Source organism: Bos taurus, chromosome 3, assembly GCF_002263795.3.
Source record: "Bos taurus isolate L1 Dominette 01449 registration number 42190680 breed Hereford chromosome 3, ARS-UCD2.0, whole genome shotgun sequence".
NCBI classification, from domain to species: Eukaryota; Metazoa; Chordata; class Mammalia; order Artiodactyla; family Bovidae; genus Bos; species Bos taurus.
The window spans coordinates 49,479,267-49,495,769 of NC_037330.1; the positions used below are offsets into that span (position 1 = coordinate 49,479,267).

Below are 16,503 nucleotides of genomic sequence, written 5' to 3' on the forward strand. Positions count from 1 at the left end.
ATTCTGCATCTGGAAACCCCAGAGGCCCATCGGCACCTGCCTGTGAGCACAAGGGCGTAAGAGAAGCACAGAAGGACGGCAGATGCACTCACCCTCCTGGGGGTCCTGAGGACACACTAGTGCTAAGCCCTGTCTGGGAAACTGTTGGTTCCTGCCACTAGTGATGGTTTGCGTTTAACTGAGAGGCGTGGGTAGAATTACTGAGAGTCCTCATTGACCCCGGGGTGGAGGCTGCTATCCTAAGGTGTTCCAAAGGCCAGGCTCTCTGCCACTAATTTCTGCTTTTGGCAGGTCCATCATGACCGGTCTGTTGCCACCGACATCCGGGACTGTGCTTGTTGGGGGAAAGGACATTGAAACCAACCTGGATGCTATCCGGCAGAGCCTTGGCATGTGTCCACAGCACAACATCCTGTTCCACCAGTAAGTAGAACAGGAACCGAGACCCTCCCGGTGCCCTAACCTCACCTTGCCCTCCCCTAACATGTTCCCTAGAGTGCAGCTGAGGGATGCTGGCTCTGGGGCCAGAGGCCATACTCTTCAGTGACTTCCCCCACATTTGGGGTCCTTTGTCCTGTTGGCACTGAGAAGGTCCCTCAGAACATGAGACTGTTTCTCTCATGCTCAGGAGACTGGCACTACCTTCTCTCTGCCAGGGTGGCTGGTCCTGGGGCCCCTTCCTCAGAACTTGCCCAGAAGTCTGGTCACTCTCAGGGACCACGAAGGGACACACAGAGGGGACATGGCTCCTGTTTTACTCTTCAGCCAGGCATTAAAAACCGACTTTTGAGGAAGTTTTTCAGTTGCTTTTTTCCCCAAACTTTTCTTATATAAAAAATTATATACAGTCATTGAATAAAGGAAGGAGGGATCACAGGAAGGAAGGCAATATAGATTGAAACTAAAAATCACCTGTAATTTCACCATCCATAGGAAACCACTGTTAACACTTTGATATATAATTTTTCAAAGCTTTCTCTTATGCATGTATAGCTATACATATATCTGAAATTATAAAAGAGAAAACTCTGCTTACCGTTTAGTAACCTGCTATTTTAATGCTTTTTTAAACCTAAGATATCATGAACATTTTTTCATGCTGTTATGTATTCTTCTTTAAAATTATTTTTAATGTATATGTACTATTCCATTGTATAATGTGCTATTTAAGCTGCCAGATATTTTGGTAGGATCAGTATTTTGTCTCATTTTTCTGTTATGAACAACACCATGATGACATCATGATTGCTAAACCTCTGTGCTCATCTTTAATTATCTCTATAAGGTAAATTGTTACAAGTGGAAATGCTGAGCGCATTGTGTTTCTCGCTGCCCCATCCCCATAGCCTCACCGTGGCTGAACACATCCTGTTCTACGCGCAGCTGAAAGGGAGGTCCTGGGACAAGGCCCAGCTGGAGATGGAAGCAATGCTGGAGGACACAGGCCTCCACCACAAGAGGAACGAAGAGGCTCAGGATCTGTCAGGTGCTTGGTATTGGAAAATGGGCTTCGGATGGCCAATCCACGGTTTCCCAGTGCACAGGGCCTTGTATATATACATGTGTGCTTGTGTGTGTGTGTGTGTTCTTAAACTTGTAACAGGAGAGCTCCTAAGGGTTGGAATAATCTATAAAGTTATTCTGAGCATCTAAGAGAAACCCAACTCTGGATTATTTTCTACATAGAACACTATCCTGCAGCAGCCTGGGCTCTAATGTGCTCTGAGGTTTATGTGTTTGAACTAAAAATGTGAGAACAATCTTCACATGGTCTGATCCTGGGAGGCAGGGAGTTTCTGTTGTGTATTATAAGGCCTGAACCACTAGGGTTCTGAACACTGTGGACATCTAAGGAGGCAGCTTGAAGCTGCTGCTGGATCTAAGGTACCTTCCTTACGTCGTCAGCCCTGGGCCGTTCCTTCACATGGTTCACAGCTCCCGTGACCCTGCCGCCTTGTCCCTCTAGGTGGCGTGCAGAGGAAGCTGTCTGTGGCCATTGCCTTCGTGGGAGATGCCAAGGTGGTGGTTCTGGATGAGCCCACCTCTGGGGTGGACCCCTACTCACGTCGCTCAATCTGGGACCTGCTCCTGAAGTATCGCTCAGGTAATGGCCACTGCACATCACCTGTGCTCTCGCTGAGGCTGAATGTGTGTGATCTACTCTCTTACACCTGGCATCTTGCAACTCAGTGTAGTAACAGCCACAACTACACTCAGATGTGGCATTATCACTGGCTTGGGGAGTCTAAGTTCCAGGTGAAGCCTCCTGAGATTTTTTTTACCCAAATATAAGCAGGGAATTACTGATGAAGCAGCCTACTTCCCAAAATGCACTAGAAAGTTCTCTCAACCCAAAACCCTTCTGCCTGGAACAATGGGAGCAGCTGTAAGTAAAATTCCCTTTGACAAAGGGACCCGAATTATCTACGAAAACCAGGTGTGAGGGTGAGGAGCCTATATTCAGTGCTGTGGATGGAAATATCTCAGTGGAACGGTCCCTCCTCTGTCATGGCACCTGAAACCAGATGCACAGACCCAGACAAGACAGCAAGCAGAGCCACCATAAAAGTAACAGTGTGGTTTAAGCCTGTGGTGTATTTGCCTTCTTGGAATCCTCATTACCATTTTATTTTAAGGACATCTCTAGTATGAAAGAATGTAAGTGTGAGTGTGTGTGTGTGTTCTTTGCAGAGATGATAAATGTAGCACTTAATGATCCAGAGAATATACTATAGAACTCAATAGATACTGACTGACAGTAATAAATATGTCCCATACATGGTGGTTTATTTGCATCAGGCCCTATGCTAAGGAAGAAATACTCTATAAAATAGCGCTTTACAGTATGCAGGATGCTATAAAATGGTAGCTACTGTTATTTTTTATTCTAATATTCTAGACTGTATTGCAGAATACTTGTTTTTATTTATTAACTCCCAGTTTTGCAACCCATGGAATATGGAGTTTGCTATACACTTTCTCCCATCCATACCCAGGCCTGCCTGGTAATTCCCCTGACCCCTGCCTCTGCAGGCAGAACCATCATCATGTCCACTCACCACATGGACGAGGCCGACATCCTCGGGGACCGCATCGCCATCATATCCCAGGGACGGCTCTACTGCTCTGGAACCCCACTGTTCCTGAAGAACTGCTTTGGCACAGGCTTCTACTTAACCTTGGTGCGCAGGATGAAGACTATTCAGAGCCAAGGAAGAGGCCGCGAGGTTTGTGTCTGTCCAGGGAAAGAGCCTGTCCTGGGTGAGAAGGAACGTCATTCCAGACACTTCTACCCAAATCAGACTCCAGCTAGCAGAACTGACCTCTTTGTTTCTGGAACCATTTGTAGATTTTGATAAAAGAACATTCTGAACTCCCCTACAGAAATGCTTTAACCAACTAGCTTAAAAGACCTGAAATTATTACAGGCCAGAATCCTAAACTACACACATGGTTTCATGCAACATAGAAGGGAGGGAATGACTTACTCTGCAAGGTTACACTGTTTAAAGGACAGTAGTTATTCAAGCTTTCTTTTTTCATTCAAACATTTATGTTAGCTAGCTAAACCCAAATTCCATTGGCAAATGAAAGCTAAGAAAAAGCTTCCCTAGTAACTATAACCTGGAAATGGTGACACGAAAAAAGTGCCACCCAGCAGAGACCACCTCAGCGTGTCAAGAATCCCAGGTTCAAGTGTGGGCTTCAAGGTGAACAGACTGTGTCACCTTAAGCAAATTCCTTAATTCCTCATTGTTGTTGGGTTTTTTCCACATAGAAAGTGAAGCTGATAATTCCCACTCTGCTTTCCAGGGATGTGGTGAAGATAAATGAGATCAAGTATGATAAATGTGCTTTGGGCTCCTAAAAAGGCACTGCTCACCTTCCAGTTGTCCTGTCATGCCTGTTTTATTGTGTTATAGCATCATTTACGCCTTCAGCCCTGTAGTTCAGGTGTCTGGCTGCTTCTGGGTTTTCCAGCTCTGGGTAGATTTCCACAGCCCAGTGTGCATCCCCAGAGAGGGAGACGCAGAAAGTCTCGCATGGGCTGACCTACAGCTGTCACATAAGTGATGACAAGCCAAAGGAATCCATTAATGCTCTCTCCGTGCCTGATTCACACACTCTCAGAACAAAATCAGACAGCCACACCCTCAAATGTTCAGATGAAGTAATAGATTAAAACAGTGAAGAAAAATGTGTTGAGCACACTTGATGTGAGAGACAAAGCATGGTGGTGACAGCGGTGGGCATCAGGGGCATCAGGGAGGCGCTGTAGGAGTGATTCCCGCCCGTCTCTCGTAGGCGACCTGCAGCTGTGCGTCTAAGGGCTTCTCCGTCAGGTGTCCGGCCTGTGCCGAGGCGATAACTCCAGAACAAGTCTTGGACGGTAAGGACTCAAGCAGACTGTCCCTTGGTCCTGGTCTGGCCATCATCTCCAGGTCTTGTTGGTGTGTCCAGCTGTCGAGCACTTCAATGGGAGCAAAGAGAACACTCTGTGTGCTTCTCAAGCTCACAGTCATGCAGTTGCTCATCTTCTTCTTTGAGTTTTTGTCTCCTCCTCCATTCCCAAAGAATGTTGAAGTCTTGGGCTTACAAGCCCTCTCCCTTTAATGAGGAACCCAGTCTTTGTTTACTCCTCACCCTTGCCCATACTAAGCCTGTGTTTCTGGGGTCCCCCTGCCTGGATCCAAGCCACTTTCCTCAGTATCTGGAGAGGAGGTCTTCGAATGGTGCCAGCTGGAGCCTATGAGCCTCGGCGATGCACAGCCCTCACAGTGAACTTCTCCAGAGAGTCAGGTTGCATGGTGTAGATGCCAAATCTGTGGGTTAATGCATAGCCCTATTACACTCCCAGATTTTCTCTCAGTTTCCTAATTTTGAGTGATTCTCCCTTGGATTAGATACAGTGTGTTAAACCTTGTAAGGGGCACCTCCACCTCCAGAAAGATGCAAAACAGAGACTCTCACTGTGGAAGCACTCATGGGGCCATGACTTCCTGGCCCCAGAGTGCTTGTCAACAGCTGTTTCTATTCTCCGCTAATGCCTGCCTCTCATCCTTCCCTGGTTGGGGGCAGTGGAGGGGCGGCCTGGGTGGAGGAGAAGGGACGGGGAGGGGTTGTCCTCAGAATTGGAATACCATATTCCCCATATTCCTAAGTAGGAACAAAACTAAACCTATGTGCTGATCCAAGTTAAGGGGAAAGTATTTGCTTTTTAAAGACAAAGTTTCCTAAGCACAAATATTTTTCTAACTAAAATCTGAAACAAGAAAACAGGCAGTTTGTGCACTATGCTTAAAGCTGAGGGAAAATGCCCGGAGGTGCATCATATTTACTCTCTCACCCTCTCTCGCACTGACAGAACCTGTGGTGAACACGCACATATCTTCCTAGAACATTTCTGTCTTTTTCCTAGTCTGCCTTGCTGTAGGCCCCTCCCTGCTTTCCAAATAATTTTTTTGAAAAGAACATGTTTAATTACGGGGGCTTCCCAGGTGGCACTAGTGGTGAAGAACCTGCCTGCCAAAGCGGGAAACGTAAGAAGCACGGGTTGGACCCTTCGATTGGGAAGATCCCCTGGAGGAGGGCATGGCAACCCACTCACGTATTCTTGCCTGGAGAATCCCACGGACAGAGGAGCCTGGCAGGCTACAATCCACGGGGTTGCAAAGAGTCAGACACGACTGAAGTGAAACACACACCCCAAAGTCGATATGCAAACAGAGCCTGCTGGGTGGGGTAAATTCTTTAACTATTACTTGATTTCTAAATAAAGGTTTATTTTCTTTGAATAGAAGAGGGATGCTGTGAATAGTGGGAAGCACAGTAAGTTGTTGTGCCCCAAACAAGAGAAGGAAGATCATTTCAATTCCCATTAGCTCCTTGAGAGGCTTTCCACTTGTACAGACTCGCAAACCACACACACTGGCAGACCCCCTTGCCAGATGCTGAAAGCCCTGCCGCCCAGAAGGACCACTTCTGGAAAGGCTGACACACACATCTAAGACACAATTCCTGGGAATCCAGCAGCTTCAGGTTCGATTTCCTTCCTCAGAGAACAATGAACGTGACCCCTGGAGAGAAGTTAGGGCAGAGCTGCTTCCTCCCACGAGGAGCCCTCTAGCCCCTGCATGAAGTCATCTGGAACTGTAGACAATTGAGCCTCATTTGCATGTTTGACATAAAACAAGCCTTCCAGTCCAGCTAGGCAGAAGGATTTGGGTTGAAAGCCACGAAATCCCTCCTCTTGAGTCATTTCTGAAACAAAGAAAGAAGAGAACTCACTGGGTGATCCTGACTCTGGGAGGGTTACTCGCAAAACACACAAGAGTTAGGCTCTGGGTGCCCAGAATCCCTTCCCCTTTGACCTGCTTCTCAGAACAGTATGCTAGGGAACTGTCTCTTTAAATGCATGTTAATTAGATTTTTAACAAGTGTTTTTATTTGTTTAATTTGGGGCCATCCCTGCAGCATATGGGATATTACTCCCTGACCAGGATTCAAACCTGTGCCCCCTGAGTTGGAAGGCAGAGTCTTAACTACTGGACTGCTGGGGAAATCCCTAGATTTTTAATTTTAAAGTAACATATGCTCATGCATAAAATTCAATTCTGATTGCATGAGTATATCAGGTAAATACCTGATACTGGATACTTCCCTTTACCCCATGCTGTGCTTCCTGCACTCCATCCCTTGGTCCTTCTCCACAGCTTCTCAATCTCCTTCTGCATTTCCTGTGAGCTGGGATTTTTTGTTTATTTGAGGAAGCAGATGCAATTCCAAGGGAAGTGGCGCAGTCCTCCAAAAAGTTGGGCCAGGCCTGGGTGTGTGATGTAGGAAGTGGGGTTCTCATCTAGCTTGGTCACCAGGTCCGGGTCTACTTCTTGGTCAAGTCCCGTATACCTTGGGGCTTCCCAGGTGGCATTAGTGGTAAAGAATCTGCCTGTCAATGCAGGAGACATAAGAGAAGTGAGTTCAGTCCCTGAAGTGGGAGGATCCCCTGGAAGAGGGCATGGCAACCCACTCTTGTATGCTTGCCTGGAGAATCTCATGGACAGCGGAGCCTGGTGGGCTACAGCCCATAGGGTCGCAAAGAATTGGACATGACTGAAGCAACTTGGTGCACACACACACACACACACCTTTGGCCAGACCAGAAAAATGAAAGCAAATTTGACTCAGGTTTGTGGTGATTAAGAATGAGCAACATTGATGACAAGAGCTTTCTTACTTCAGATGATGTTCATGATAAGAAGAGCAGCTATCACTCATCTGTGGGCCAGACACAACATTCTCAGTGGTTTCTGTAGATTAACTCATCCAAGCCTCACACATAATAATAATATGGGTGCCACTATTTTTCTCTTATGCAAATGAAGAAACTATGGTATGACCTGCCTGATGTTCCATATAGCTAGTAAAGAACAGAACATTTGATCAAACAAAGGAGAAAACTGGCACAGGAATGTTATGTGAGCTCCCCAAGGTTACACAGCTAATTTGGGGGGAGTTGGCTTCCATCTCCATCTCCCTTTCAGTGCCTGTCACAGGGTCTACTAAGTTAAAAACAGACATGATGGAGCAATATTCCTCCACAAGAGTCACTACTGATAAAGGAGATGGGCCTTCCTCAAACGCAAAACAGAAGAAAGTAGAGGACCTGGGTAAGCTCCCTGTCTTCCAGCTTCTGGAAAACAGTTGATGTCAGCCTTTTTCTTGTCTTAGGGGATGTGAATGAACTGACGGATATGGTTCACCACCATGTTCCAGAGGCGAAGCTGGTAGAATGCATTGGTCAAGAACTTATCTTCCTTCTTCCAAATAAGAATTTCAAGCAGAGAGCATATGCTAGCCTTTTCAGAGAGCTGGAGGAGACGCTGGCTGACCTGGGACTCAGCAGTTTTGGAATTTCTGACACTCCCCTGGAAGAGGTGAGGCAGAGACTCCCGCTGGTTTCTGTCAGGCACCAGAGAGGTAGTTCCTTGCCAAAGTCTAACACAAAAGTCTAGAAGGGAAATTTTGTGAAAGCAAAAAGCCATAATTCCTTGCCCAAGCGTAGCAGCTGTCTTCACTTTTGGCTTACTTCCTCCTGCCTTTATCCATACTCACACATATTTTACATAGCTGTGGTCACCATGTGCACACACTTCTGTATTTACAGAAGAATATGTTCTTAGATAAAGAGTCATAATGTATTCCCTTCCCATTATGAAGCAATACCCAACAGAACTGAGCCTGGGTTAGATTTTTTTATAGACTGGGAACGCCTGAATCAAATTCTCTTTTTCTTTCTGGACAGATTTTCCTGAAGGTCACAGAGGATTTGGATTCAGGACATCTGTTTGCTGGTATGGTGCCCCCAAGTGTGTAGTTTGTCCCCTCACTAAACCCTTATGCTCTATCTCAAAAATCTAAGGATAAACTCATGAAACAACAAAGTAGACTAACACTCCTGCATCCTATTTATCTGACCCCCAAATAACAGGCCTTTTGAGTTCTTGGTTATATGACACAGGAAAGGTAAGTGGAATTGGGTCCAGGTGGGAAGATGCTAGGTGAATCGGGAGTCTTAAGAAGGTCAGGCTGGGAGCTCTGCCACCCCCAAGCTTCGCATCCCGCTTCCTGGTCTCCTGTTCCTTCCACATCACCACCCTCATCTTCTCCTCTTCTCTCTACCAGGCCTATGATCCACTCTGCCTGCAGGAGTGACAGCTCACAGAGTTCTTAGAGACAGTACAATCCAGATGCCAGCTAGGACACCTGGCCTCTTTGAGATGGAGATAAAACGGTTCTGAGCCCTCATTTAGTGCCCTGAGGAATTTTGAAACTGTGGGGACCATAAATGTTGTGGGTTCTGGGGGTTTCTTATCCCCTTCCACAATTTCTACCAAATCTCAGAGCCACAAAAAGCACTCACGACTTAAGTGGTCTTTACTGTGGAGGACGGAGAATGGGAGGATGGACGTGCAGGAGGACTTAACTGCCACAACACAGGCCACTTCTGATAGAAAAACTGGCATCCAACCAGTCTGATTAAAATCCTCTCCCTGGCTTCTCCCTTCTTGTTCCATTTCCCTCTCCTTGGTCGTGGGCAGAGCTCTGAAGCAATTCACCTTTGCTGACGTGGGCACCTGCCACTGGTTACCTCTTTCTACCAAGTGTGACATACCACAGCATTTTCCTGTACAAAGATTGTTTCCTCTCTGTTTCTGGTGCCTGCTCTTAAGTCATGGTTTTCATCTTGCTTTGTAAGTGATCCCGGCTATGTCTAGAACTATCAGTGGTCCAATATATCAGCCCAAATGTGTATCAGGATCCAGGTAGATTGTGTGGTGGCCAGAAGAGGTGGCCATCTGGGCAGGGTGGGGAGTAAAGAACAGTGCTCTGGAGGGAGTGAGAGCACCTCACCACAGGGCCCAGGTCTTCTTTCCAGCTTTTCAGACACAGGAATTAAATTCCCGCAACTCACCCAAGGGCAAAAACTCCCATAACCAAGACCAGAGTGAAAACATGATAATTTATATTAGAAACTATGATGAACTCAAGAATTGGGGCCTTTAATCTGCACAGAGTGCTTCTGCTTAATAATTAGTCCTCTTAGAAGAATAAATAAATTCGGAGAAGGCAATGGCAACCCACTCCAGTACTCTTGCCTGGAAAATCCCATGGACGGAGAAGCCTAGTGGGCTGCAGTCCATGGGGTCATGAAGAGTTGGACACGACTGAGCGTCTTCACTTTCACTTTTCACTTTCATGCATTGGAGAAGGAAATGGCAACCCACTCCAGTGTTCTTGCCTAGAGAATCCCAGGGACGGGGGAGCCTGGTGGGCTGCCGTCTGTGGGGTCACACAGTTGGACACGACTGAAGCGACTTAACAGCAGCAGCAGCAGAAGAAGAATAAATTATAAATCAGAAGAGTGATCATTCTGGATATATTAATAGAATAGGATATTCCAAAGAGACAGAGGTAGGAGTTAAGTGTGGCCTCTACAATGAAGCAGGCCAAACACCAAACCTGAATTCTATAATTTGTTGATTGAGTGGCTTTGGGTGCATGTGTGCTAAGTTGCTTCAGTCACATCTGACTCTTTGCCTGCCAGGCTCCTCTGTCCATGGGATTCTCCAGGTAAGAATACTAGAGTAGGTTGACATGCCCTCCTCCAGGAGATCTTCCCGACCTAGGTAAGGGTCTAAGCCGCATCTTATGTCTCCTACATTGGCAGATGGGTTCTTTACCACTAGTGCCACCTCAGAAGCCCCTTTGGGTAGATACTTAGCCTCTTTTTTTATTTATGAACACTCTTAAGATTCATTCCCTTAATAACTGCCATGGATAACATATAGCTGTGTTAATTAAATTTATCATGTCGTACATTATATCCCTAGTACTTATTAATATTTAGTTTCTTTGTACCTCAGTTTCCTCATATGCCAAATGGGGATGATAATAGTATCCACCTTTGAAGGTTGTTGTTCACTCACTCAGTCATGTCCAACTCTTTGTGACCCCGTGGACTGCAGCACACCGGGCTTCCCTGTCCTTCACCATCTCCTAGAGCTTGCTCAAACTCATGTCCATTGAGTCAGTGATGCCATCCAACCATCTCATCCTCTGTTATCCCCTTCTCCTCCTCCCTTCAATCTTTCCCAGCATTGGGGTCTTTTCTAATGAGCCAACTCTTCACATCAGGTGGCCAAAGTATTGGAACTTCAGCTTCAGCATCAGTCCTTCCAATGAATATTCAGGACTGATTTCCTTTAGGATTGACTGGTTTGATCTCCTTGCAGTCCAAGGGAACTCTCAAGAGTCTTCTCCAACACTACTGTTCAAAAGCATCAATTCTTCAGCACTCAGCCTTCTTTATGGTCCAACTCTCACATCCATACATGATTACTGGAAAAACCATAGCTTTGACTAGACAGACCTTCGTTGGCAAAGTGATGTCTCTGCTTTTTAATACACTGTCTAGCTTTGTCATAGTTAGGTTATTGAGAGAATTAAATGAGTTAAAGCATGCTAAGTCTTAATGCAGTATGCAATTTCTGTTAATGATTCAGCAATACCCTCATCTCAGCACTTACAAATATCTCTTACCTCAAACTCAGCCATAGCTTATACTTTACAAAAAACTAAATATCCATTGTTTTATTTGATTGTCACTATAACCTTATGAGGCTGGTAGGGCAGGAATTGGCCCCATCTGGGGAAAAGAAATTAAAAGTGTTAGTCACTCAGTTGTGTCCATCTCTTTGCAACTCCATGGACTGTGGCCAACCAGATTCCTCTGTCCATGGGATTTTCCAGGCAAGAACATCTGGCGAAACAGCTCTTATAAATTGGATGACTTGCCTTAAAGTCATATAGGCTTCTGAGTCTTATTCCTTGGTCTCAGTTCTCAAATCTAGAGCCCTCAATTACACACTCCTACTGTCTCTCATTTTTCAGATTGCTAATTGCATTTGTCTGAAAGGGCTGTTTTTGAGGCCGACATTTTTCTGATCTTGTCTTCAGAGTCTGAAGGAGCTGTGGCTGTCTATGAAGTCATACACTGCATGGTACCAAGAGACTCCAGGCCATTTCTGAAGGATGTCTCATTGCCAGTGGCCTCTAGAGGGTAGCAGAGAGCCAGGGACAAACAGGCCTGAAGCCCTCAACTCTGATCTGAACAGTGGCCTCCAGCCTGGATGGGGTTTCAGGGAGAGAGCACGGCTCAGAGGACAGGCATGAAGACAGGCAGCAGAAATCCTGCCAGAGGGAGGGCCAGCCACAGCGAAGGCGTCAAAGCCAAGCCCAGATCAGGAGAAAGGAGGCAGAACTGGGGCGCTGGTGCTGAGTAGTCAGTGAGCCTACAGATGGTCACCCTCTGAGTAGTGAGCCTGGTACACGGCAGGTGCCTGTGGACATTAGCTGAAAGAATGACTCAGCTGACCCAGCTCCCTCTGCAGTTGTTCTTGTCCTAGAGGACGTTAGGAGAGAGACGTGGGGGCCAGCCAGCCATCCTCTAAGCTCTCTAGGTCCAACAGCACATTCTGCAAGTACATTTTAATTAACTCTAGCTTCAAAATAGCTGATGACTTGCAATGGTTTATAAAGCACATTCACATGTGTTAGCTCATTTAATCTTCATAATAACCCTTTTCTTGTTTTCATTTTACAGATGAGAAAACTCAGATTCAGACAGATTGAGTCATTAAGACAAATTTGCATGTCTAGTTAGTTAGAGTCAGGATTCACACCCAGGTCTGCCAACTCCTAGTTTATTGGTCTTTCTACTTTCTACTTCTCGGTGACCTCTAAAAATATAGAAAGAAACACAGGTTATACATGAATATATTTTGCTGTTAAATTCAAATAATACAAAAAAGGCTAACCCTTCCCACTTCCTCCCCTGCCCCATCCAGCTCTGCCCCTGAAGTGATCTTTTAACAATTAAGAGGTATTCTTTCAGAACTTTGCACATGTGTATACATCGTGAGTGTATGTGTATATGTAAAACGTGTTTCTTTCCAAATGACACATGTGCTAACATAAATATGATCTTATTACACGTATTGTTCTGAAACTTTTTTTTTTTTTGCTTATATGTTTTGAACCTCTCTGTCTTGTCCTCTTTAACTGTATAGAGATTTTTTAAGCAGTTTCAGGCAATTCTGTCAAAAATATTTGATATCAGAAAGTAGAATTTAAAAAATTTTATTAACCTTCCTGACAGATATTTTGTTTCTAACTTAGATGAAGGGAAAACTAACACAGTGAGAAAAAAAATTGACCTTGTGAATGTTTTTCTAAGTTACTCATTCCATCCTCCAAACCAGGAGGCACTCAGCAGAAAAGAGAAAACATCAACCTTCGACACCCCTGTTCGGGTCCTAGCGAGAAGGCCGGACAGACTCCCCAGGGCTCCAGCAGCCACCCCAGAGAGCCAGCTGCTCACCCGGAGGGCCAGCCTCCACCGGAGCGGGAGGGACACAGCCGACTGAACTCAGGAGCTCGGCTTATTGTCCAGCACGTGCAGGCACTGCTGGTCAAGAGGTTCCAGCACACCATCCGCAGCCACAAGGACTTCCTGGCCCAGGTATTACTGCGGTCTTTGGCTGTGCCTGTTTGCTCGTGGCCTCCCTGGCCTCCCCATCCTCTCCCAGGCTTTCTTGGGCATGTGGGGTCAGACATAGCCACGGCTACCATCTTTGGGTTCTGTCAGCTTTGTTTTCTCCTTGCCAACCTTTGCTTCTTCTTGGTAACATGAAGCTTCTTTGTAAGTATTCTAGTACACTTAGCAGAGAAAATAGCATAATAATGAATATATTAATATTGGTTTTATTTTTACAAGGGAAGGTAAAATCATGTTTTTATTCATTTTTTGCAGACCCTACGTCATTGTCTGCTTTTTCTCTTTAGATTTTTTGTTCAGATGCAGAAACTCTGGTTTACCTCTGGCTGAGCACTGGCCTACTTTAGGGTTCAATACTGGCCTGCTTTAACTACCCTTCAAAGGGGGGAACGTTCTCTGTTCTCCTTTACAACTTGCCCTTGCACATCTGCCCATCATGTTAATCTCTATTAGGGGCTAGTTATGAGGCTGCCGGATAAATGTTTAAAAGACTCTATGTGTGTGTGTGTGTGTGTGTGTGTAACATACCATAGCCTAAGTTACCATGTTTATTGTCCCACAGATTGTGCTCCCGGCCACTTTTGTGTTTTTGGCTCTAATGCTTTCCCTCATCATCCCTCCTTTTGGTGAATATCCTGCTTTGACCCTTCACCCCTGGATGTATGGACAGCAGTACACCTTCTTCAGGTGTGTAGACTCGTCCCCAAAGGTCATCATTCACCTCCTTGGGTTGTGGGGCCCTTGGGTCCCCTGCTAACTGGTAGGGCCCTGACCTTCCTACTCTCTGGGACAGTCCCAGTGTGATAGGGGTCCTCAGGCTGCCCTCGGAAAGAAAGATAACTTACCTGCCACTTGGGAAAGGTGACCTCCACGTGGACACCCAAAACTGCCAGGAGTAAAGGAAAGAGAAGGCAGATGGTGGGTGAGTGGGTTTAAGTTCCCTTGTTTTGAATTGCAGACATGATGTGGCATCAGACTACTGAGTGTGTTCAGGCAGCCTACCTACCCCCTTCTCAGGAGACCCATAGCCACATCAAGGCAGCGTCCTATGCCCTGTGTACAGGCCTGGCACACAGTACCCATTCAGTAGACATCTGTTGAGTTGCATGTTGGTGGCTTTGTTCCTCTGTCCCAGTCACATGTCCACTGTCTATGCCCTCTCACTGTCTAGCATGGACCAGCTGGACAGTGAATGGCTCTCAGCACTTGCAGATGTCCTTGTGAATAAGCCAGGCTTTGGCAACCGCTGCCTGAAGGAAGAGTGGCTTCCGTAAGTCCCTATGCTCCCCTGCTGTAACACCAACAGCTGCCCTGGGAGACCCCAATAGTGGGAGCCTAGGACAGCATGGTTGGCGAGACCCCATCTATATTACTCAGACACTTCCATATCCCTGAGCAGCACTCACCTGGCCTCTCCTTCAACACCTGTGTGCAGGGGTGTTCACTAGCTTTCAGGAAGCCTCTGCATCACTGGATAAGTCTCTATTTCTATAATTCTCTATAAAGTTCCAAACTGAGTTGACATATGCTACTCACAACTTATGCGAAAGGAATCTGAAGGAGGAAGGAGAGAGATGGGGGCGTGCTCTTGTGTAATTGGATCTAGAATGGCATTACTTACATATATGGCCAACTTTCAATATTGCCTTCAGTGTAGAGAAGAGAGTTCTAGAGGAAAAGTCATGCTTTTATTCATTGGTGGTTGAAATACACCAAGAATTTAAAATGTTCAGTATAATTTTAAATGCTTTTTTCATCTAGTCTTTTTCAGAGTTATTTGTGAGGACCAAAATAGACTAATTTCAAATTCTTGTATTTGTTCCCTTATCAGAGCTGCCAGCAGATAAAATTTGCCCAGACCCACACCCCCTAGTCAATCAACAAAATTCTAGTCTTGATTTTTCTTGAGCAGAAACCTTTAAGAGTAGAAGAAAATGCATGGGTCTGAGGAAAGGGCAAAAATGGTTAAGAAGGAAAAGGCTGGGTGCTATTTCTCATTTTTAGGAGTTTTTATAAACTTTGGATCTGATTGTGGAATATGCTCTTGTCTTCCATGAGGGAGTTCCCCTGTGGAAATTCAAGCCCCTGGAAGACTCCATCTGTGTCCCCGGATGTCACCCACTTGCTCCAACAGCAGAAATGGACAGCGGACCAACCTTCACCTTCCTGCAGGTGCAGCACCAGAGAGAAGCTCACCATGCTTCCTGAGTGCCCTGAGGGCGCAGGGGGCCTCCCACCCCCGCAGGTACCTCCACCTCCGGGGCCACCAGGGCCCTGAGCCTGCCTGCAACAGCAGCCATTGCACCTCCTGAGTTTCTAGACAACTAACATTTCAAACTAACAGCTAAGTGAAGGACTAAGTGAGGCTCTGGGTCCTCACCAACTGAAGGAAGTCACTGACCAAGAGTTTCATTTCCATTAAACACTCCCGTTCAATCTAGTAAGAAAATATCTTTAAGTATTGAGAAAATAATACATCATGCATGCTTACTATAGAAAAATTAGAAAATACAGAGAAGTCAGAACAAAAATATTTCACCCTATCACTTGGCAATAACCACCAATAACATTTAGTTTTTATTTGTTCAAATAGGATTATATTCAAAATGTTGTCCTGAAACCTGCTATCAATAACATATCGTGAACATATGTCCACATCAGTAAATATACACCTACCTCATCATAGTATGCCTGCACACTATCCTACGTATCCTTTGGATTTACTTTAATTTATTTCATCTCTCATTGGAGAAGGCAATGGTAACCCACTCCAGTACTCTTGCCTGGAAAATCCCATGGATGGAGGAGCCTGGTAGGCTACAGTCCATGGGGTCGCAAAGAGTCGGACACAACTGAGCGACTTCACTCACTCACTTTGCTCACTTCATACTTTATCACTGGAGAAGGAAATGGAAACCCACTCCAGTATTCTTGCCTGGAGAATCCCATGGACAGGGGAGCCTGGCGGGCCGAGGTCCGTGGGGTCGCAAAGAGTCAGACATGACTGAAGTGACTGAGCAAGCAAGCAAGCAAGCAAGCAAGCTCACACTGCTGATAGGCGCTTTCCTGATAGCTCAGTTGGTAAAGAATCTGCCTGCAATGCAGGAGACCCTAGTTCAATTCCTGGGTCAGGAAGTATTCTGACCTGGAGAATTCCATGGACTGCATAGTCCATGGAGTCACAAAGAGTTGGACATGAATGAGCAACTTTCACTCATTGCTGAACATGTGGGTTTTCCATTTTTCTCTTATAAACAATGTTGTAGTGTCCATTCAAGTGCACACTTATTAACAATCTTAATTAAGAAGTTTGCCATGTGCTGTGTAATTGTCATACATACACATACACACACATGCACACCACACAGAGTTAGCAATCTATGTTT

At 45.7% G+C, this 16,503-nt stretch overlaps 1 protein-coding gene across 1 annotated transcript in view; it reads left to right on the forward strand.

Moving 5' to 3' along the window:
- ABCA4 (ATP binding cassette subfamily A member 4) overlaps positions 1-16,503 on the forward strand; it is a 143,912-nt gene that overhangs the window by 92,406 nt on the left and 35,003 nt on the right. Inside the window, 11 exon segments of the mRNA NM_174221.2 lie at positions 292-423; positions 1,347-1,486; positions 1,967-2,104; positions 3,034-3,227; positions 4,306-4,390; positions 7,729-7,934; positions 8,303-8,351; positions 12,822-13,081; positions 13,680-13,804; positions 14,289-14,387; positions 15,176-15,362. Of these exon segments, the coding sequence (NP_776646.1) occupies positions 292-423; positions 1,347-1,486; positions 1,967-2,104; positions 3,034-3,227; positions 4,306-4,390; positions 7,729-7,934; positions 8,303-8,351; positions 12,822-13,081; positions 13,680-13,804; positions 14,289-14,387; positions 15,176-15,362 (1,615 nt within the window).